Source organism: Microcaecilia unicolor, chromosome 13 (genome assembly GCF_901765095.1).
Source record: "Microcaecilia unicolor chromosome 13, aMicUni1.1, whole genome shotgun sequence".
Classification (NCBI taxonomy): Eukaryota; Metazoa; Chordata; class Amphibia; order Gymnophiona; family Siphonopidae; genus Microcaecilia; species Microcaecilia unicolor.
In genome coordinates this window covers 8,402,939-8,425,930 of record NC_044043.1, presented here as the reverse complement: position 1 = coordinate 8,425,930, position 22,992 = coordinate 8,402,939, and the positions used below count along the sequence as shown (strand labels likewise).

At 46.6% G+C, this 22,992-nt stretch overlaps 1 protein-coding gene across 1 annotated transcript in view; it reads left to right on the top strand.

Moving 5' to 3' along the window:
- The first annotated feature begins 282 nt into the window (after positions 1–282).
- Positions 283–22,992, top strand: part of TMEM120A (transmembrane protein 120A) — an 81,683-nt gene continuing 58,973 nt past the window's right edge. Inside the window, exons 1-2 of the mRNA XM_030185631.1 lie at positions 283–437; positions 17,886–18,004. Of these exons, the coding sequence (XP_030041491.1) occupies positions 366–437; positions 17,886–18,004 (191 nt within the window). The 5' untranslated portion in view covers positions 283–365. The remainder of the gene's footprint in view (positions 438–17,885; positions 18,005–22,992) is intronic.

Below are 22,992 nucleotides of genomic sequence, written 5' to 3'. Positions count from 1 at the left end.
CTGTCCTTCTATGTTTAAATTGTACAGCGCTGCGTAACCCTAGTAGCGCTTTAGAAATGCTAGTTAGTAGTAGTATCATGAAAATAAGACTGACGCATTCTGTCTTATTGTCATGATTAGTAGACAATGCTTAGAACTAAAGCGCCCACGTTTATCCATTCGCCTAGATCCCTTTAAATTCCCGCCGCCTGCACAGAGAGAGGGCGGAGCAAGGCAGTTTAATGAGCCGCGGGGCCCCGCCCACCTCGTCTCCGATTGGTTGGACGTAAGGAGGCGGCGTTGCCCTCCTTTGTCATTGGTAGCGCCTGGCGTTGCGGAAGTGGTCGGATTTCTGCGGTGCTGGAAGCCAGAGGGGAGAGTCCGCCATGAGCTCGACGATCCTCAGCGACTGCCTGCGGGACTGGGAGGAGCTGCAAGACCCCTACCAGCAGCTTCAGGTAGGATCGGAGAGACCCGCGACTCCCTGGCTCCGGCTGGCCTTTTCTGGCCGAGAACTGCGGTGTCCCGCCTCCGTGCTCCGCCGATTGGTGGAGGGCTCCGTCCTACTTTCTCTATTGGCCGGTGTGAATGTCAGTCAAGCTGACTTGTGACAGGTACCATCCAAACCCCACCCCCCCCTAAAGCGATGGCCCATCAGGGCCTGGGAGGTTCCCACTGAGTACAGCTCGCGATTGCTGCTCATTTAAAGTCCCCGCCCCCTCCCCACACCCACCCACATGGTGAGATTGACAGCTGTCCTGCTTGTTCAGCTTACTAGTTATAAATCATGTCTATTCATTCATTTGCAGGGTTGCCAGGTGGAAAATTTTTTTCCAGCCCGATCGAGCCCAAAAAACAGCCCAAAACCCGCCCAAACACAAACCCCGCCCCTGACACCCCCACCCCCGCGTCATCAACCCCGCCCCCGCCATCATCAACCCCGCCCCCGCCGTCATCAACCCCGCCCCCGCCGTCACCGGCCCCGCCTCCCCGTCATCGGCCCCGCCTCCCACGTCATCGGCCCCGCCTCCCACGTCACTAACCCCGCCCAAAACGTCATTAACCCACCCAAAAACGTCACTAACCCCGCCCCCCCCCCGCGGCCGAAAAAACCGCACTGAAGGCCAAAAACAGCCCAAAAAACCGCAACCCGCCGCGGGCAAAAATTTCCCGCGGCGGGTCGCGGAAAACCGCCCAATTGGGCGGTAAAACCGCCCACCTGGCAACACTGTTCATTTGGTTATCCCTCTGTGTATTCTGAGATCTGTGATTAACTTCTAGTTTTACCATCCTAGTGTCTGCTGTGGTTAATTGCAAGCAACGTCTATTTTATTTTTATTACTTATGGAGTTTTGTTTGTGCATTATATGTGTTATGATTGATCTGTTTACTTAATATGCTGCTTCCTACAATGTCTACGTAAAAATGAACGAACATCATAGAGAAACAGGTTAGCAAATTTTACAGTTCCTTTACGGATGTTTATTGCTAATGTCGTTCATCATGTTAGTTCACCAAGATGCATTATTTAGTTTGTTAAAACTAGACAATGGCAATTCTGGCATGTTTAGGTTACATAGGAATAACCATACTAGGTCAGACCAATGCTCCATCTAGGCCAGTATCCTGTTTCCAACAGTGGTCATTCCAAATCACAAGTACCTGGCAGAAACCCAAATAATAGTAAAATTACATGCTATCACCTCCAGAGCAAACAGTGGCTTCCTCATATTTGTCTCAATAGCAGACTAAAGACTTTTCTTCCAGGAACAGGGCCAAACAGAAAAGGTAAGAAGGTTAGCCTTCGTACGTTACAAGACGACCCAGAAGGAGGAAGACTGGTAAAAATAGTGGAAAAAGCTAAGGGAAGCTGGAAACGATGTCAGGAAAGCAAAGAGGCAAATGGAAGAAAAGATACCCAATACAGTAAAATTGGGGCACAAGACATTTTTCAGATATGTAAGTGACAGGAGGAAGTGCCATAATTGCTCTCCTGGCTAAATTCAAGCTGGAAATAGCAACAGGTAAAAGCATACTTCTTCAATTCAACATGTCTAGTGCATTCGACATGGTAAACCATAATATTCTACTAAGACTCCTAGATTACTTCAGTATTGGTGGAAACATACTTAGTTGGATCAAGGGTTTGCTAACCACTAGAACATACCAAGTGAAATCAAATTCAAACATATCATCATCGTGGAACGCAGACTGCGGAGTTACTACTACTATCACCAATCCTTTTCAACCTAATGATGATACCACTAGCTAAGTCCTTATCCAACCAAGGCCTTAACCCATTCATCTATGCAGACGACATCACAATATACATACCTTTCAAACATGATCTGACAGAAATAACCAATGAAATCAAGCTCAGCCTGAACACCATGGACTCATGAGCAAATGCATTTCAACTAAAACTCAATACAGAAAAAAAACACTGTGTCATCCCAACACAATACGAACAAACCCACAAATATAAACACCCCAGACTACACCCTCCCTATATCAGACAGCCTGAAAATCCTCGGCGTTATATGGACCGTAAACCTTACACTCGAGAGCCAAGTTAAATCTACAACTAAGAAAATGTTCCACTCAGTGTGGAAACTCAAACACGTGAAACCATTCTTCCCAAGGGAAACATTTCGCAACCTGATACAATCAATTGTACTAAGCCATGCAGACTACTGCAATGGAATTTATGCGGGATGCAAAAAACAACTCATAAAGAAACTTCAGACTGCTCAAAACACAGCAGCCAGGCTTATATTTGGCTAGATTGTTCACTTGTCTATTTGGCTAGATTGTATTTGGCTAGATTGTTCACTTGTCTTTAGATTGTTCTCTTGTCTTTTAGATTGTAAGCTCGTCCTCTAGATTGTTCACTTGTCTTTAGATTGTTCTCTTGTCTTTTAGATTGTAAGCTCTTTGAGCAGGGACCGTCCTTCTATGTTTAAATTGTACAGCGCTGCGTAACCCTAGTAGCGCTTTAGAAATGCTAGTTAGTAGTAGAAAAACGCAATTCGAAAGCGCCAAACCCCTCCAAGAAAAACTACACTGGCTCCCAATCAAAGAGCGTATTGCTTTCAAAATCTGCACCCTGGTCCATGAAATCATCTACGGCAAAGCCCCAGGATACATGACAGACCTCATAGACCTACCAACAAGAAACACAATCGGATCAATATGAACATACTTAAATCTCCACTACCCAAGCTGCAAAGGACTCAAACACAAATCTACTTATGCATCCAGCTTCTCCTACATAAGCACACAACTGTGCAACGCACTACCAAAAGCCGTGAAAACAACGCATGACCACCTAAACTTCCGGAAATCACCAAAAACCAATCTGTTCAAAAAGGCATACCCGACCGACCCAACCTAAGTGCCTAAACCCTGCAACACAACAAAACCAAAGCTCATAATGGACACTACATAACTCTCCCTCTCTACAATTCCCAATGTGTCTATAATAACACATGAACCTTCTTCGACCACAACATCACATTCTATTTGTTTCTCTACCGGAGATGGCGAATGCCTGTACGGTACTATGTAAGCCACATTGAGCCTACAAATAGGTGGGAAAATGTGGGATACAAATAATACCATTGTGAGGCCTGAAGCTAAGAGAGGAATATGTAGAAGCTGATAAGGATAAAGATGAACTGCTTAACGAGTATTTGTGCTCTGTGTTCACTGTTGAAAGGCTGGGGGAAGGACCGCAGAAAAACAAATGCTAATGGGGGTGGATGTATGGTAGACCAGAACTGATTCTCAGAAAACTGTGTTTGTGAGGAGCTAGCTAAACTAAAAGTAGACAAAAAATGGGACCTAATGGGATACATCCCAGGCGATCCACAGTGGCCGGTAAAGTTTTTAGTTGTGTGGTTGTTTGTATTTTTAGCAATCTGTGTTTTGTGATGTATGAAAATATGAGTGGTAATAGGGTATTTTGATGTTTCATTGTTATGTTGTAGGTGGTGACCCCTGATGACGCTTTTGGTAGCGAAACAGACTGTGAAGGGTCTGATGGGCCAAACACATGCAGTTAATCTTGATCATTATCTGGAAGGCATTATAGCGGAAGATGAAACTAAAGTAATACTAAGACATGGTATCAAGCAGTTACGGTGGGAGAATTACATTGATTTGAACACATCTGTTAGTGACAACAGTGGGAGACAAGCAGAGACTTGGAACTGTTGGACGTGATTTACACAACTGGGGTGGATTGTGTCATCATATTGGAATGCTTTACAACAGGTCCAACGGTTATGTTATTATTTGATGTGTATGTGAGAAAATCTACGGGACAATCTGTTGCCGCTATTTGAAAAATATTTATCCCTGTGTTTGCATTTACTATTACAAAGTTTGGTATCATGTGCCAGGAGACAAACCTTACTAGACAGTCCTTCCACAACATCACTCAAAAAATGTTAAAAAGAGCCAGCCCGAGGACCAAACCCTGATGTACACCACTGATAACATCCTTTTGCTGTGTATCAGTTCAAGGGGCCCAGCAAAATGAAATGCCTTCCAGGCTCCTCAGCTACCAGGAGTACCAGACAAATACTGACTATAATCAGAGAAGAAACTAAGGAGTCTAACACTGATGTTGTTATCCACCTGGGAACAAATGACCTGGCCAATAATACCCCACTTGCAGCACAGAGAGCTTTTCAGGAGCTGGGGGAGGGGTTAAAACCTTTGGCACAAACATTACCTTTTTCTGAAGTACTACCTACTTTTGGAATGGGAGAGAAAAGTTTACAAAATACCGAGATTTTCAATAGGTGGCTCAAAGCCCGCTGTCGTCAAGAAGGTTTTATTTTTTATTTTTGTTATGTTTGTACCCCGCGCTTTCCCACTCATGGCAGGCTCAATGCGGCTTACATATTGTATACAGGTACTTATTTGTACCTGGGGCAATGGAGGGTTAAGTGACTTGCCCAGAGTCACAAGGAGCTGGTATATTATTGAAAGGAGGAAGACTAAAAATAGAATTGTGAGACTGAAATATGCTGTGAACTGCTATGTGGATAATGATGACGAATGTGTTAAACAAATACTTCTGTGTTCATGGAAGAAAATCCTGGAGAAGGACCACGATTGACTGGCAAAGGTACATATAAGAGTGGAGTAGATATAGTACCATTCATGGAAGTGTTTATGAACAACTTGAAAAACTGGATCCCAGGATATTGAAGGAGCTCAGAGAGGTTCTGGCAGGTCCTCTTAAAGATTTGTTTAATACATCCTTGGAGACAGGGGAGGTTCCTTGGGACTGGAGAAGAGCGGATGTGGTCCCTCTTCACAAAAGTGGTGACAGAGAAGAAGCTGGAAACTACAGTCCGGTAAGCCTTGCTTCGGTTATTTGAAAAGTAATGGAATTATTGCTGAAGGAAAGGATAGTGAATGTCCTGAAAACCAATAGATTACAAGATCCGAGACAACATGATTTTAAGAAAGGTAAATTGTGTCAAATGAATCTGATTGAATTCTTTGACTGGGTGATCAGAGAATTGGGTTGACGACATGCGCTAGATATAATCTACTTAGATTTCACAAAGCCTTTGATACAGTTCCTCGTTGGAGGCTGTTGAATAAATTTGACTTGCTGAAGTTAGGACCCAAAGTGGTGAACTGGATTAGGCACTGGTTGACAGACAGACACCAGAGGGTCATGATTAATGGAATTTTCTCGGAGGAAGGAAAGGTGAGTAGTGGAGTGCCTCAAGGATCGATGCTGGAGCCAATTCTGTTTAATATATTTGCGAACAACATTGCTGAAGGTTTAGAAAGTAAGGTCTGCCTTTTTGCGGACAATACCAAGATTTGTAACAGAGTGGACACTCCGGAGGAAGTGGAAAACATGAAAAAGGATCTGCAGAAGTTATAAGAATGGTCTAATGTTTGGCAGTTTAAATTCAATGCAAAGGGATGCACTTAGGGAGTAGAAATCCAAGGGACATGTATGTGCTAGGTGGTGAGAGACTGATATATACACAGACAGGGAGAGGGATCTTGGGGTGATAGTATCTGAGGATCTGAAGGCGATGAAACAGTGTGACAAGGCAGTGACCGTAGCCAGAAGGATGCTAGGCTTTATACAGAGAGGTGTAACCAGCAGAAGAAAGGAGGTATTGATGCCCCTGTACAGGGCTGGTCTTAGGCAGAGGCGACCAAGGCGGCCGCATAGGGCCCCGCGCCTGAGGGGGCCCCGCGCAGCCCGCCTCAACTCTGCCTCCGCTCCGATTTCCACTCGCCTCGGATGACGACCGCATCATTCATGATGATGCCGTGGCTCAGCCGCTCCGCTCCCGCCACCACCGGCGTGGCGCCCACCCCCGGCTTGGGCCCGCTGAGCCCACTGTCAGCTCCTGAGTCCCCGGTCCCCAGCGACAGCAACTTTGCAGCGAGCCAGGCAGCGACGGCCCTGCGCCCGACGGCGACAGACAAGTTGCAGCGCGACAGCTCACCTCCAGACTCTAGCTTTTCACTTCCCGCTCAATGTCCCGCCTTCTGATGAGGTATTTCCTGTTTCCGCGAGGGCGGGAGTCACTGAGCGGGAAAAGCTGGAGCCTGGTCCGAGGTGGTGAGCCATCGTCGCTGACTGTGGTGTGAGCGAGCAAAGCAACAGACAGGGCTGCCTACAACAGTTGTGCCAATCCATTAAGGCAGGCAGCAAGCCAGGTATGATGATAGCTTTTTTTCTATAGGAAGAACCTTTTTGAATTAAAGTAATGTCTGTCTCTGTGGTGGTGGTTTGAAATGTTTCAGCTGTATGTCCACCATTTTGTCAAAGGTTTTGCCTGCCCGGGACCCTTGCTTCCAGTGAGCAGCGTCAACGTGCTGCGATGTCAGACTCCGTCCAACTGGAAGGATGCAGCTTTCACAGCACGAGGATGAACAACTTAAACAAGACCTCGGCTGGGCTGGCGGGGGTTGGGGTCCCCCACCAGCTGAAGCAACATTTTAAAAAACCGGCAGGAGGAAGCGGGCCTCGGGGGTAGGTGACGGCGGTAGGCGGGGGAGGGTTAACGGCGGTAGGGGGGTCCAGGGCAAAATCTGCGGGGGCCCAGGCCCCTGTGGCCCCACGCAGATACGCCCCTGGTTGACAGGCTGGATGGACCATTCAGGTCTTCATCTGCCATCAATTACCATGTTACTATGTTTTCCTCTAAGCAAACTCCATTTACCACTACCCTCTGTCTCCTTCCATTTAACCAGTTTTTAACCCAGTCAGTCACTTTAGTGCCAGTACTGAGGGCATTCAGTTTATTTATCAGTCACCTGTGTGGAACCGTGTCAAAGACTTTGCTAAAATTCAAGTACACCACATCTAGTAGTGCCCCTCCCATATTCAATTGTTTGGGTCACCCAGTCAAATCAATCAGATTTGTCTGATAAGACATACCTCTAGTGAAACCAAGCTGCCTCCGTGTCCTGCAGTTCACTCAGTTCTAGAAACCTCACAATCCTCTGCTTTAGAAGTGTTTCCATTAGTTTATTCACCACCGAGGTCAGACTTAACAGATCTGTAATTCCCAACCTCCTCCTTACTTCTGCCCTTGTGCAGAGGGGCCACATCCTCCGGGACCAATCCATACTGTACTCTAAGGGAGCATTGAAGAGGTCAGACAACGGGGTTGTCAAAACTTCCCTGACTTCTTTGAGCACACTCGGATGTATCCCATCAGGCCCCATCGCTTTGTCTATTTTTAGTTTAGCTAGCTTCACCCAGACACCAGTCTTCTGAGAATTGGTCCTGTTCTACCGAACATCCATTCTCAGCTGCAGTCCTACCCCTGGCCTTTCATCCGTGAACACAGAACAGAAAGAATTGTTAAGCAGTTAAGCTTGATCCTTATCAGCTTCTCAGTATTCCTCCCCTTCACCCTTGAGCCTCACTTCCTCCTATCACTTACATATCTAAAAAATGACTTATCCCCCAGTTTTACTGTACTGGCTTTTTTCTGCGTCGTATTGTAACTTATGAAGGTTAACCTTTTTTTCTCTTACCTTTTCAGCTACTCCATTTGAGAACCAAAGCAGCTGTCTTTCCTCATACTTTTAAGTACTTTTCTTAAAGGAAGGTTTGTTGCCTTTAAAAGAGCTCCTTTCAGTTTGCCCACTGCTATTTTACTTCCTTCAGCTGTTCCTATCCAACTAACTCTTCCCTTGAGATATTATCCCATTTTGGCAAAGTTCTTTTGAAGTCTAGAACTTTCATTCTTGAATAAGCCCTCTTCTCATGTGTCTTAATATTGAACCACACCATCCAGTGATCACTAGATGCCAAATGATTACCCACCGTAATATCAGAAACACTCTCTCTGTTTGTAAGCACCAGGTCTAGAATAGCTTTGTTCCATGTGGGTTCCATTACCAACTGGAGTGGAGGAGTGGCCTAGTGGTTAGGGTGGTGGACTTTGGTCCTGGGGAACTGAAGAACTGAGTTTGATTCCCACTTCAGGCACAGGCAGCTCCTTGTGACTCTGGGCAAGTCACTCAACCCTCCATTGCCCCATGTAAGCCGCATTGAGCCTGCCATGAGTGGGAAAGCGTGGGGTACAAATGTAACAAAAAAAAAAACATGCTGGAACAATTCTTCCTGTAAAGAATCCAAGATCCCCTTGCTTGTCCCCACAGTAGGGATGCCCCTATCAACATCCAGCATATTAAAATCACATATCAGTAGTAGCCCACCTCTTTAACATTGCTTTTGACTTGTAGCCACTCGCCCCACCTACCCTCCTCTCCTCTTTCCTCTACACATTAATTGATTTGCTTACTTTATTTTTGTCTATTAGATTGTAAGCTCTTTCAGCAGGGACTGTCTTTCTTCTATGTTTGTGCAGCGCTGCGTGTGCTTTGTAGCGCTATAGAAATGCTAAATAGTAGTAGTAGTAATAGTAGTAGTAGTACTTCCCCTTTCATAGCTATCTTGTGAGTATCTTCAATTAAATCTCTGTCCATTTCTTCTGATTGTGAGGGAGGCCTATATATCACACCAATGTAAATACTTTTTCCATTCCCTCTTCTTCAAGATTAACCTACAGTGCTTCTTCCTTACCCCATATGTTCTGCAATTCTGTTACTTTAATATTATTCTTAACTTACAGTGCTGCTCCTTCACCCTTTTTCCCTACCCTGTCTTTCCTGAATAGATTATAGCAAGGTATAAGTATATCCCAGTCATGGTTCTCCATGAACCACATCTTCATGACCACCACTAAATCCAAGCTGGCTTCTATCATTACCACCTCTAGATTTAGAACTTTGTTTTCCTTACTATGAACATTGGTGTACAAAGCTTTCCAGATATTGCTCTTTTTTCCCATATCTATAAAAGTATTAGTTATCTTACATTCCTCAGAGTTGTTAATGACTTTGGGGCTTTTCTCACCTATCCCATCTAGTTTAAAGCCCTCTTTAGTACATTAGCTAGTCTGTTATGGAACACACTTCATCCCCTCTTTGATAGATGGACGTCATCTCTGCTCAGTAGGTCCTGGAAAAGCATTCCATGGTCAAGGAAACCGAAGCACTCGTGCTGGCACCATCCACACAGCCACACATTCAGCGTCAGGATGTGAGTTTCTCTCATTTGGCCCTTACCCTCAACAGGAAGGATCGATGAACACTGCCTGTGCACCTAACTGCTTCACCCTCTGTCCCAGAGCCAAGAAGTCACATTTGATATGTTGAGCAGGATACCTAGCAATATCATTTGTGTCAACATGGATGAGAGGCATAGTATAGTGGTCAGTAGGTTTGAGTCTCGGTAAACTTTCTGCTATATCCCAAATCTCGACATCAAGCAGACAGCACACCTCCCTGGACATAATGTCTGAGTGGCAGATGGGTGCCTCAGTACCCCTCGGAAATGAATCACCAACTACGTCTACCTTTTGCATCTTATTAGTCACTGATCCAGCAGCTTTGGAATTGTTGATCTTTGTTTCCTCTTGTTCTCGAGATATTTTCAGCTCTTCTACCTCCAGGGTTGCAAATCGGTTCTTCAGTTCAACAGAAGATGGAGTTGAGGGGTTGATTTTGCAGGATCTGGTGGTCTGTGTCCAGTTGTCTTCTTTCTGTACAAGATCTCCAGTCCCGTTGTTGGAGATCCCCAATGCCTTGAGATGCATTTCTGGGATGGATTTCTGGTTGTCACAGATGCTTCTTAGTCTTACCACGGCCTCTCTTAGTTCTTGTACTTCTGTCATGAGGGATTCAGTGTGCATACATTTAGCACATGAAGCCAGTCCCTTGCCTTGTATCTACCATTCAGTCTGGACAGAAGCAGAAGCTGTAAGGAGCTTTGGGAGTCCGATGTTTCTTAACAATACTATTAGGATTTATTTACTGCTTTTTGAAGGTCAATTGTAGATGCTTTGTGTACCAGAAAGAAAAAATTCTGATCCTATTTTATCCTTCTCCTGTTCTGGTAGTTACTTAATGTAAGGTCTAAGTACCTGTTCATACTCCCTCTGGATGTAATTCTGTTGCGACATACAGTGATTTAGCCTATCGTTTCAGCCTTTAGAATTGTATTATATGAATCTGATGTGCAGTGCATAAGTACGTGTGTTTGCTGTGTAGGCTTAATTCAGGGTATTTATCTCACTAGAGACCCAGAAATAAAATGATCACTATTAATAGTTAGCAGATATGTGATAGCAGATATGTGATTATCCTTCAAAGCAATACTAATACTGCTAAGAATTTCAGTAGGGCTAGCTCTTCATAGTGTGTGTGTGTGTGTGTGTGTGTGTGTGTGTATCTTTATGAGTATGACTTGTTTCCTTCTTTTTAAAGTGAGGGTAAAAGAGAAGCCTAGAGTAAACTGATCAACAAGTTTTTTTAAAAGAATATTAAAACTAATATCCTTCTCTTAGATGTATATAAAGATAGGAACAGTAAACCTGGTTTTATATATATTTATATTACAAAAGAAAAATCCTGTTAATCTAAAATCTGTAACAGCACCTGATAATCTAAACTGGTCATGAGTCTGCTGTGAGAGTGCCAGATTCACATGAAGTGAGTGCTGGCACAAACTTTACATAGGAGAGTGAGCGAGGCAGGTGCCAAAGAGAGATTTTCTACTGATGTTATTGCATTCATTCTTGTACATTGTGTGCCTCAGATGCTGTGTACTGGCTCCTTCCTGGCATGAATAATTCACCAAGAGACATTGTGCTGTGGGATTTGTGACAATAAATTGGCAGCCTCTAATAAAAGAACTTTAACCTGGATTATGCAAAACGTAATCTTTCTGAAGACATGCCTGAGGACACTGGGTCAAGGCTGGGATGTCTGATTTTGCAAGCTAGGCTGGTTATCGTGAATGTGATGCTCTGCTAGTTGAGCTGTGTCACTTACAAAGTGCAGCCAGATAAGAGAAATAAGCAGAGTAATTTCGTGTACAGCCAGTCAGGTTTTCAGGGTATCCACAATGAATATTCATTCGAGAGATTCGCAACGCGGTGCCCGGTGTGGGCTTTATAACAAGCCATGAGCTTTTGTGGAGTGCAAGACGCGTTCCACCCAGGGGCGTAGCCAGCCTTCCGTGGGTGAGGGGTCCAGAGCCCGGGGGGAGGGGCACATTTTAGCCCTCCCCCCTGCGCCGCCCTCCCACCGCCGAAATTGCCGCCCCCCCCCTCCCACCGCGACCCCACCGCCGCTGCAGCCTACCTTTACTTTTGCTGGCGGGGGATCCCACTCCCCGCCAGCCAACGTCTTCTTCTTAGTCGCTTCCCGCTCTTCAATTTGTTTGCTGACGTCCTGCACGTTGTACGTGCAGGACGTCAGACTCAGCGAACAGAACTGTTCGCTGAGTCTGACGTCCTGCACGTACAATTACGTGCAGGACGTCAGCAAACAAATTGAAGAGCACAGGAAGGACTGAGAAGACGTCGGCTGGCGGGGAGTGGGATCCCCCGCCAGCAAAAGTAAAGGTAGGCGGCGGCGGGTTCGCTGGGAGGGGGGTCCTGGGGTGAATCTGCGGGGGCCCCGGCCCCCTCAGGCCCCACGTAGCTACGCCACTGGTTCCACCACACATGCACGGATGCCTTCCCGCCTGCTTCTTGTGTGCGGCTATTGCAGTTCTTTTTTTACCACAGTAATGAGAGGACCGCGTCTGATTTCTCTTCACACCCGTACTGAACTTTGATTTTTGGTGCCTTTCGGCTTTTTTCCGGCAATATTTCACTGTGCCTTTTTGGGCATTTGTTTTTCCCTTCTCTTCCCGTACCTTTTAGTTTGTTTTGTCCATTTTTAAATTTTCCTTTCTTATCCTTCTGCTAGGCCTCCGGTCGGGTCTTTCCTGTCTTTTTTTTTTTTCCTGGTGCCTTGCCCATTTTTTCAGGCACCATCGCATCTTTTGATTTAGTGTCTGACGTTTTTCCATCCTTGTCTTCTAAAGCTCCCAGTGACTTTAAGCACTATACCTGGTGCAATCGGACAATCTTGGCATGGACACCTATTCTTGATGTCTGCAGTATCTAGGGCCCGACCATAGTCCTGCTAATTGTGTCCTTTGTCTTTGTATGAAGAAAATGACGTATGCAACTATCCAGAGAGGCTCAACGAGAAAAGCCAAGTTTTTGGAGCCAAGTTTGGGTCCTCGACATCAGCATCGAGGTCGTCGGCATCAACATAGTCTTAAGAGACAGAGACACTGGGAGCAGTAGTGCGTGAAATGGGTCTCCACCTGCCTCGATGCTAACTGCTGGACAGGGCCCCTGGGACTGGCCAGCGTCAGATCCAACCCTGAGGCGACATGAGGGTTCGACGTTGGCACCAAGGACTCTCAATGCCAAGCTTCAGGCAAAGGCCAACAAGCATTGGCATCAGTCTTGGAGTCTTCAAGCAGCATTTCATCAGCAAGGCAGTGAGCAGTCCCAGTCTCTTTGAGCAGAGAAACCTCTGGGTAGTGTGGGGGGTTTCTCTGGATTGTGTTGAGTACCTCATGGCAGCTCCCTCCGAGCCAGCTAAGTGTTGTTCCCAGTTTAGGGCACGAAAATCAGCAGTGGGAATTTGTACCGCTTATTCCTTTGCCGTCTCAGCGGCAGAATTCTTCGGGATAGGGAAATCCAGCTTTGGCAGCTACGGCAGCCCCGTCTGCTAATGGTGCGGCAAGCACTCAGGATGCGGCCAGCATGGGAAAGACGGCCATGTTGGCTTCCTACATGTAGGCTTCTCCCTGGCGGTGCCTGAGTCTGGCATTTCTCCCTCTTCTGAGCAGAGGCTTGATCCGGATGAGCGCCAAGGGGAAGTACTGTTTTCGCTGGAGTTTGTGCTGCTAATGCACCAGTCTTTCTGTTCAGTGAGTAAGAGAGCCCTTCTGTGGGCGTTCCTTCTGTTCTCTCGGCTTTTTCTACCCATGGGGATCCTTTGGAGGAGGGGGAAGTCCTCTCTGAGGATGGAGATGATCCGTCCGTGGCCCATTTTATTTCGCAAGGAGGAGCTGCCCTCCCTGATCTCGAGGGCTCTGGAGATTCTTCATATCTCACCTCCCTCCGCCCAGCCTGTCACCATGGCCTCTAATCCCATCATGTCGGGCACCAAAATGCAAGCCAGAACCTTTCATATTCATCAGGCATGCAAATTGATGCTCAGTGGGGCATGCCTGATGTTGGTCTGAGGGTTGTGCTGGCCATGGCTTGTCTTTATCCGTTGACTCCTGCGGAGTTGGTGTCTTTCAGGCTCTTGGCTGTGGATTTTTTGGACACGGTTCCAGTTCAGGGAGGTGCGGCCCTTGAGGATATGTAGGACTGTAATATTGAGGCATCTTTGAAGTCCTCCTTTGAGATGTCGGCCCTTGCCCTGCAGGTGTCGATTGCTGGTTCCTATGTGATCCAAACTTGTTTGAGTGTGGTCTAGCAAGCTGCAGACACTCCGCTGGGGGCCTGGATTTATGGATTTGCCCTTCCTGGAAGTGAGCTTGGCCTTTTTGGTTGACGGTTTATATGACATTCTTCTTGCATCTGCTAAGCAGATGGCTCTGACGGTCTCAGCTAGGCAGTCCTTATGGCTGTGTAAATGTGTGGTGGATGTGGCATTCAAATCCACCCTTACTAAGCTCCCTTTCAGAGGGCAGCTTCTGTTTGGTGAGGATCTGGAGAAGATGCTCAAGGGCTTGGGTGAGTCTTAAGTCCCACCGGCCCCCAAGGGATAGGCTGCAGCCTTCAGCTCGCTCTTCTCAGTCTTGCTTTCATTTTCGGGAGTCTCGGTGTTATCGACTGGGTCATACATCTAGTTTCTCCAAATCTAGGTATCAGTCCAAGCAGTCTTCCTTTCGGAGGGACAAGACAGCTAGCGGTCAGCCCTCTTGGGCATCCGTTGCCCCTCGTTCATCACAGTGAAAGTGTTCATTGTCCCTCTTCGGTTGTCATCGGAGGTCATTTGTCCTGCTTTCTCGAGGATTGGACCTGTGTCACTTGGACCAGTGGGTTCTGGAGCATGAGATAGATACAAGCTGGAATTTGCCTCCCCTATCACATATTTTTTCTTGAGAGTCGGTCGCCCTGCAGGGCTCAGTACAAAATGGCGGCGGTCAGGAGCACCTTAGAGGAGCTCCCGCATTTCGGTGCCGTGATTTCGATGCCACAGGATGAAGTAGTCCTTGGGAGGTACTCCATTTATTTGTGGTTCCAAGAAGGGCGGAGCTTCTTGGCCAATTCTCGACCTCAGGGGAGGTCAACAAGGCGCTCAAGGTCACGCATTTCAGGATGGAGATCCTTTGGTCCGTGATTGTTTCAGTCCAACCAAGAAAATATGCCTAGATCTCAAGGAGACATATTTTCATATACCAACTTTGGCCTCCTCACCAGCGGTTTCTTCGCTTTGCAGTCTTGGGAAGGCATTTTCAGTTCCAGGCCCTACCGTTCGGCCTTGCCACGTCCCCCAGGACCTTTTCCAAGGTAGTGGTGGTGGTGGTGGCTTTCCTCCGCCACCAGGGCATTAGGGTTTATCCATACCTGGATGACTGGCTGATCAGAGCCTCTTCGTATCAGGGCAGTTTATACGCGACCTCCAAGGTGGTGTCACTTCTTCAGTCCTTGGACTGGGTGATCAACCTGTTCAAGAGTCACCTGGTTCCCTCGCAGTCTTGAGGGGCTGTTTCGACATCTGGGCGGGGAAGGTGTTTCTACCCTTCTCAAAGATTCTGAAACTCCAGTCCCAGATCTGTCTTCTTTTGCAAGTAGTCCTTTCCCTTGGGTGTGGGACTACTTGCAGATCCTGGGCTCCATGGCGGGAAATCCTGGACATTGTGCCATGGGCCAGACTGGCCCAGATGGCCGTGGTATGTGGACCTCGTTTTCCTTCTGGTGAACGATCCACTTCCTCTCCCGGCAGATCATGGCCTTCTTCTTCAGGAGCTCATTCTGATGGATGATCTGTCCCGCTTTGGTCTTACGTCTTGGTTTTTGAGCGATTACGTTTGAGGAGGAAGGGATATCTGGACGCTGTCATCACTACTCTCTTGCAGACCTGAAAGGGGTCGACCTCCACGGCCTATGCTAGGGTATGGAGACTTTTCCTGGTGGTGAGCGGGCTCTGTCTCCCTTCTGTGCTTATCTCCTCTCATATTCCAGCCTTTCTTTAGCATGGGTTCAAGAAGGGTCTGGCCTTGAACTCGTTGAAGGTTCAGGTTGCAGCCTTGGTCTGTTTCAGGGGGCATGTGAACAGTTCCTTATTGGCTGCCCATCTGGATGTGATCTGGTTCTTGAGGGGCATAAATCACTTGCAGCCACCTCTTTGGGCCATTTGTCCTCAGTGGGATCCTAATTTGATCCTGAAAGGTCTTCAGGTGGCTCCCTTTGAGCTGCTTCATGGAGGTACTCTGAAGGATGTGACTGTTAAGACTGTCTTTTTGGTGGCTATTGCGTCAGTCATGCATGTGTTGGAGCTTCCGGTACTTTCATGTCAGGACCCTTTCTTGGTTTTTATGGAAGGCGGGGTGTCCATCCTTACTGTACTTTCGTTTCTGCCGAAGGTGGTTTCTCTATTCCATGTTGATCAGGCAGTGCTTCTTCCTGCCTTTCGCAGGGAGGATTATGGAGTAGAGTTTTCCCGGCTGCTTCTTCTGGATGTTCGTCGGGACTTTCATGTTTCGGACCATTTGTCTTGTTTGCCGGTCCTGAGAAGGGCCAGGCTGCTTCCAAGGCTACGGTCTCTCATTGAATAAAGGAAGCAATTTCCTCCGTTTATATCTCTTCCAGATGGGAACCTCTGGTGTGTTCCGGGCTCATTCCTTTTAGGGGATTGCAGCTTCATTTGCTGAGTCTTGTGCAGTTCCTCTGGTTGAGATTTTGCAGGTCTGCGACTTGGTCCTTTGTTCATAGTTTTGCATGACATTACTGCCTTGATGTGGTGGCTCGAAGAGAAGCTGTCTTTGGTCCTTTTTGCTGGGGTTTCTGGCATCCATCCTGAGGAGTGCTTTTGTACATCCGACTTGTCCTAGATTAATCTGTTGTCATGCTAAGGAAGGTAAAATTAGTTCTTAATGGGATAATTTTATTTCCTTTAGTGCAACAGATCGATCCAGGAATCCCTCCCTTGGGCTGTCTTGGCTGCCCTGGGGTTGTATGGTTCTGGTTTCCTGGGCTTCTCCATTTTGATGTGGAGCAGTGGCGTTCATGGGGGGGGGGGGGGGGGGGGGGGCGGTGGGGGCAGTCCACCCCGGGTGCACGACGCTGAGGGGGGGGGGGGGGTGCCGCGCGCCTGTCCGTCATTCGTTCCATGCTCCCTCTGCCCCGGAACAATTCCTGTTCTGGGGCAGATGGAGCATGGAACGAACGATGGACAGGCGCGCGCGGCACCCCCCCAGCGGCGTGCACGCGGGGGGGGGTGTCCTTTCGCCGGGGGGGGGGTGCTGCACCCGGGGGCGGGGCACATCGGCGATCTGCCCCGGGTGTCAGTACCCCTAGGAACGCCACTGATGTGGAGCCCGCAGTTCCAGTCCTTGGTTTGGAGTTCTTCTCTTTTCTGGGCTTAAAGAGGAAGGAGACCCGTACTGGAAGGTTTACTGGTTGACTTCATTCTTTCCCTGCTTTTTATCAGTATACTGGGAGGTGACACTGAGTATCAGGGCTTTTAAGGCATAGTACAACTCTGTGTCCTCTATTTCCACCTGCTGGTAGATGGTCATAGACTTGGCCTGGATTAATCTGTTGCACTAAAGGAAAGAAAGTTATCCAGTAAGAACTAATTTTACCTTGTCAGAATAATGACGCACAAACAACGCAGACAGAATTTTAAAACACTGTTCACAGAAATGAGACTTTTTGCATAGAACTCCCTGAGGAGTTAAGCTGAAATGTTTGATTACCACACCAAGGCTGCTAACAGCTGGGACTAACACATATTGCTCTAAAATAGAGTGTGGGGGAGGGAAGCTATGTGACCATTTGGTTTCTAATCAGAGATTGTAGCTTGCCTACATTTACATTATCCGTTTATTGATCAATTGTAGTGATTTATTCTTCTGCAGCAGTATTGCTTTTGCTTCTATTGAGTTTACTGAAAAAAACGTTTTTGCAGTTTTGATACCATTTCAGTTCATCGCCTCCCGTTGTTTTCATCTGACTTCACACTGCCTAGCTTTAATACATGTGCAATTACTTTACAATGCTATTTATTAGATAAGACACTTACAAGTGGCACATTCATATCACTCGTAAAGTAATGGCTCTCTAGCCCCAGAGGGACACTGCTGAACTGTGTATGCCCCTTTCTGAAGGGATATGCTGCAAATTTATTAAGTTAAAACACTTGTTTTGGGGATATGCTACTAATTAAAGGTTGTGCTAGTGCAGTGCAAGGAGGGGCTTCAGCAATAGCAGGTCTTTTTCATGCTGTTTTCTTCATTCCTTTCCCAGGAGACCCACAAGTTGTACAAGCAGAAGCTGGAGGAGTTGACCAAACTACAGGGAAATTGTTCTAGCTCCATTGCACGGCAGAAGAAGAAGCTGAAGGAGCTGTTGGAGGGGCTGAGAAAGTATGTGGCATTAGGATCGCCTATGAACGAGGGTATGGAGGATGGAGCAGGGATACCAGGAAACAGAGTTGCGGGAGTGTGCTGGGTTGCAGGGGGAGAAAGGGCATACATGAAGTTGCAGACATAATGAGTATTGCAGAGATGAGGGGCCATTTAAGAGAAACGAAGTATGTAATGTTTTCCATTTTAGAATGGAAAAGAGAGCCATTGATTAGAACATGAGCGCAAACAACCAATACATCCAACATGCTAAAGAATACTGGGACAAGTGGGAGATGGGGTGGAGGAATGGAGGTCTTAGAGATGAAAATGAAGTTCAAGTGACAGGTTTTCTGTATATTAATGAAGTACTTTTGTAAGAGTTTTTTTTTTTGTGGGAAAACGTTTGCTTAGTGTCTTCACCAGACCAGGCCAGAACCTGTGAGTTGTGTCCTTCAACCAGTGGATAGAGACTTTTTTTGTCTCTCTGAGTCCTGCGTGCTTTGTCAAATTAGGGCACTGTGTAGCCTTAGATGCTCAGTATTTCTGTTTCCACCAGATGTTGATGGGTAGACTGTGCACTCTGAAGCAACTCCTGACCCAGTTGGAGAATTTGGGTATCAGTCGGGCTACTTAATGGTGGCATTGCAAAACAAAAACATATCAGTGTTGTAGAGCACAGTTTTCTCTTTCAGATGATACTGTTCACAAGCTGATTCAGGCAGACTCTTTTTTTTTATAATTGACTTTGAACTTTGGTACATTTTACCATTTGCGCTGACAGTGCCAACTTTGAAGAGATCCTGCAGGGTGGTTATAGATGCTGGTTAGTTGCAAATCTGGTAGTAATATGTCCAGCACAAGCATAATGCTTGTTCAAAATTTCAAGTCCGTATCTTTGTTTGCATGGAAGTTGTTGCGGTCTGAATATTTGGTCCAAATATGTTCCGATGAGTCGCGACCAGTTTTGATGCACACTTTGAGTCAACTTGTTTGACTGGATTTTGCATCCATAATGTTAAAATGTATTTCATCAGAATTAGCATCAAAAACTGTACAGGATTTGAATTTTTTAGCGATTCTTATAAATGTGTTTGGATTTTATTAGACCCCAAAAATGGCATTTTGGTAAATGTCGCGCGCTCATGGACTGACAACCTTTCAGAAAAGGGGGTCTAGATCTGCAACTATTGCAGTTAGAGACCTCAAATTTTGGGAAACTTCGTTTAACACCTGACTCGCGCAACAGATAAAATTTGAACAAAATTGGAGACATGATGGTGGGAAGGTTTAGACCACTTGGCATGGAATGACCCTAGAGAAAACAGCACCACTAAAAAAGGTCTTATGCCCCACTCACAAACGCTTACCTTGGTTTTCTCCAGAACTTCGGATCCTTAACCCTTTAGTGCCCAATGTTCCCGTAATAAGCCATATGGGAACAGATTGATGGGAACATTGTACATTAAAGAGTTATTAAACGCGAAGGAAGAAAAATGGAAAGGAGATGGCGCAAATCTCGCCTGGATGAAGACAGACTAAACTGTAGGAAGCACATGGCAAAGTACCGCCAAGCATTAACAGCAACCAAAAAACAGTATTTCTCGCAATGCATTGCACAGGCTGCCAATTCAACCAAGCAGATGTTCAGTGTAGTAAACAGCCTACTGCAGCCCCCACAACAGAACCAGCCTGCCCAGTCTAAACTGAATTGCAATGATTTTGCTGCATACTTTGCCAACAAAATTAAGTCTCCACCAGGATTCACTGGCAATCCCACCTAGTCCCCAACCAGTCAACCAGGGGTGCACAAACTCGCCCCCTCCTGACAGAGACAGATGGGACATTTTTATCCCAATGACAGAGGAGAGCCTTGACAAAATCCTAAGAGACCTTCAACCAACTACCTGCTCCCTCGATCCCTGCCCATCAAGGATAGTGCAGCAGGCAAGTATGGGCCTCATAGACGGCGCCACAAAAATTGTGAACACCTCTCTTTCTAATGGGCAGCTACCAACAGCATTAAAAAGGGCAGTGATCCGCCCTCTGCTGAAGAAAAACAACCTTGACCAGGACAAACTTGAAAGTTACAGGCCAGTAGTATCCAACATCCTGTTTCTAGGGAAACTCATAGAACAGACAGTCTGTGTTCAACTTAATGACTGGTTAGAAAAGAGAAACTGGCTAGATCCATGTCAATCTGGATTCAGACCTGGTTATGGTACAGAAACGGTCCTGTATCCCTAACGCCAAGCCCCCTCCCTGCCCATCTTCAAGTCTTTGCTTAAAGCCCACCTCTTCAATGCTGCGTTCGGCACCTAACTCTTACCGTTCAGTAAATCCAGACTGCCCCATTTTGACTGCCCCTTTCGGACTGACTGTTCACTTGTCTTTTAGATTGTAAGCTCATTGAGCAGGGACTGTCCCTCTATGTTAAATTGTACAGCGCTGCGTAACCCTAGTAGCGCTTTGGAAATGTTAAGTAGTAGTAGTACTAGATGATCTTCTCAGAAACCAAAACAAAGGATTCGCCTCGATGTTAGTACTGCTTGATTTCTCTGCAGCTTTTGACACCGTGAATCATGATATCATGCTAGCACGACTGACAGAAAGAAGTATCAGTGGAACAGTGCTTGCTTGGTTCAGATCCTACCTATCAGACAGGCAACCATCCATAATGGAGGAGTGGCCTAGTGGTTAGGGTGGTGGACTTTGGTCCTGAGGAACTGAGTTCAATTCCCACCAGGCACAGGCAGCTCCTTGTGACTCTGGGCAAGTCACTTAACCCTCCATTTCCCCAGGTACAAATAAGTACCTGTATACAATATGTAAGCCGCATTGAGCCTGCCATGAGTGGGAAAGCGCGGGGTACAAATGTAACAAAAAATAATGTTTGGCAGCAACTCATCACCACCATGGACACTGACCTGCAGGGTACCACAAGGATCGATACTGTCACCTATTCTGTTCAATATCTACCTCAAACCACTAGCTGAGCTGATTCGGTCAGTGGACACTCAGTTCTACATCTATGCGGATGATATGCAGCTACTCATACCCATTGAACCTTACTTACCTACAGCCTTGCATAAACTGATTACCTGTCTAACATCAATTCAAGAATGGGATAAACACAACAAACTTTGCCTGAACCCAAGTAAAACCGAGCTTCTCTGGGTCCCTAACACAAGCTGACATCAAAATCCCTTCTGGGAAGTATGAACTCCCCCTCAAATCACAAGTCAGAAACCTTGGAATGCAGTTGGATTCAACACTTATACTGATTCCCCAAATCCAAGCAACCTTCAAGAGCTGCTTCTACTATTTGCGACAGCTACGCAGCCTCTCTCCTTACATTGAGAAGGTAAATCTTATCCCAGGTGTACATGCAATGATAACATCAATGGTCTGACTACAAAGGGCCTGAAAGCAAGACTCATAGAAGGTTGCAAGCGATGTGACCATATCACACCATTTTTGCAAAAACTTCATTGGCTACCAGTACAATATAGGGCTAAATTTAAAACTCTATGTCTGATCTTCAAGGCCCTGAAAGGAAATGGCGTTGAGTACCTGAAAAATAGGATGATCCTCCACACACCACCAGTCTACTTCAGCAGTGTATGCGCAAGTGTGGAAAGCTTTCTTGGCGTGGTGTGCTTTGCATGCTGAATCGCCTTTTCGGGCGGACATTCCGGTTATTCTGGAGTTCCTTCAGGATGGTCTTCAAAAGGGATTGGCATATAATTACCTTCGAGTACGGGTGGCCGCGCTAACTTGTTTTAGGGGCAAACTGGACGGTTCCTCTTTAGCAGCTCACTCTGATGTGGTCCGTTTCCTACGCGGGGCTCTTTGGCTTCGGCCTTCTCTGCGGCAGCCGTGCCCGGTGTGGCATTTGAATGTGGTACTGCGAGCCCTTCAGGCCCTACCGTTTCAGCCGTTGAACAAGGTTTCTGAGAAGGATCTAACACTTAAGACAGTGTTTTTGGTGGCCATTGCTTCGGCTAGGAGGATTTCTGAAATTTAGGCTTTGTCTTCCAGAGATCCTTTCTTGCAGTTTGCTGAAGCAGGAGTGTTGATCCGGACGGTGCCATCGTTTCTACCTAAAGTGGTTTCAGCTTTCCATGTCAATCAGGCGGTTTATCGTCCGTCTTTTCAAAGAGAGGATTATCCAGGGGAGTTTGCCTCGCTACGTTTCCTGGACGTGCAGAAAGCCTTGTTTCGGTACTTGCAGATCTCTGAGTTTCGATGCTCGGATCATCTCTTTGTGCTCTTGTCGGGATCAAAAAGAGGTGAGGCGGCTTCTTAAAGCTTCCATTGCTCGCTGGATTAGGGAAGCCATTGGAGTGGCGTATCAGCTACAAGGGCGGGTGTCTCCAGTGGCCCTGAAGGCGCATTTTACTCGGGCACAGGTGGCTTCTTGGGCGGAGGCATCGGCCTTATCTCTGGAAGAGATTTGTCTGGCGGCTACTTGGGCGTACCGTCATACTTTTGCGAAGCATTACAGGCTAGATATGTCTGCTCGGGAGGATGCAAGTTTTGGGGTGTGAGTGTTGGCGCAGGGAGCGTTGGCTTCCCACCCTACTTAAGGAATGCTTTGGTACATCCCACTAGTTCCTGATTCATCTGCTGCAAGCGACAAGGAAGGTAAAATTATTTCTTACCTGATTTTTTTTTTCCTTTAACGCAGCAGATGAATCCATGATCCCTCCCTAGTTCAGCCGATGGTTTTTTCATTTTCCGCGCAGTGTGGCTATTTTTTCCTTCCGGGTTCTCTTTTGCAGAGTTCAGACAGATATGGGAACACGGAAAGGATTCCGATTTCTGGATCAAGTTGCAGTTATTTCAAAGTTCTTTGGTTCTCTTTTTTCATAGTGAGGATGGTTTCTTGTTGTTGTTGGTTTCATATTTTTGGCCTTGGCAAATGCTTACGAATGACATACTAACTGAGGAAGGAGCTTGGCCGTCTGGCATCACTGTCTTTAGTTTGTTTAGCTCTATCTCCACCT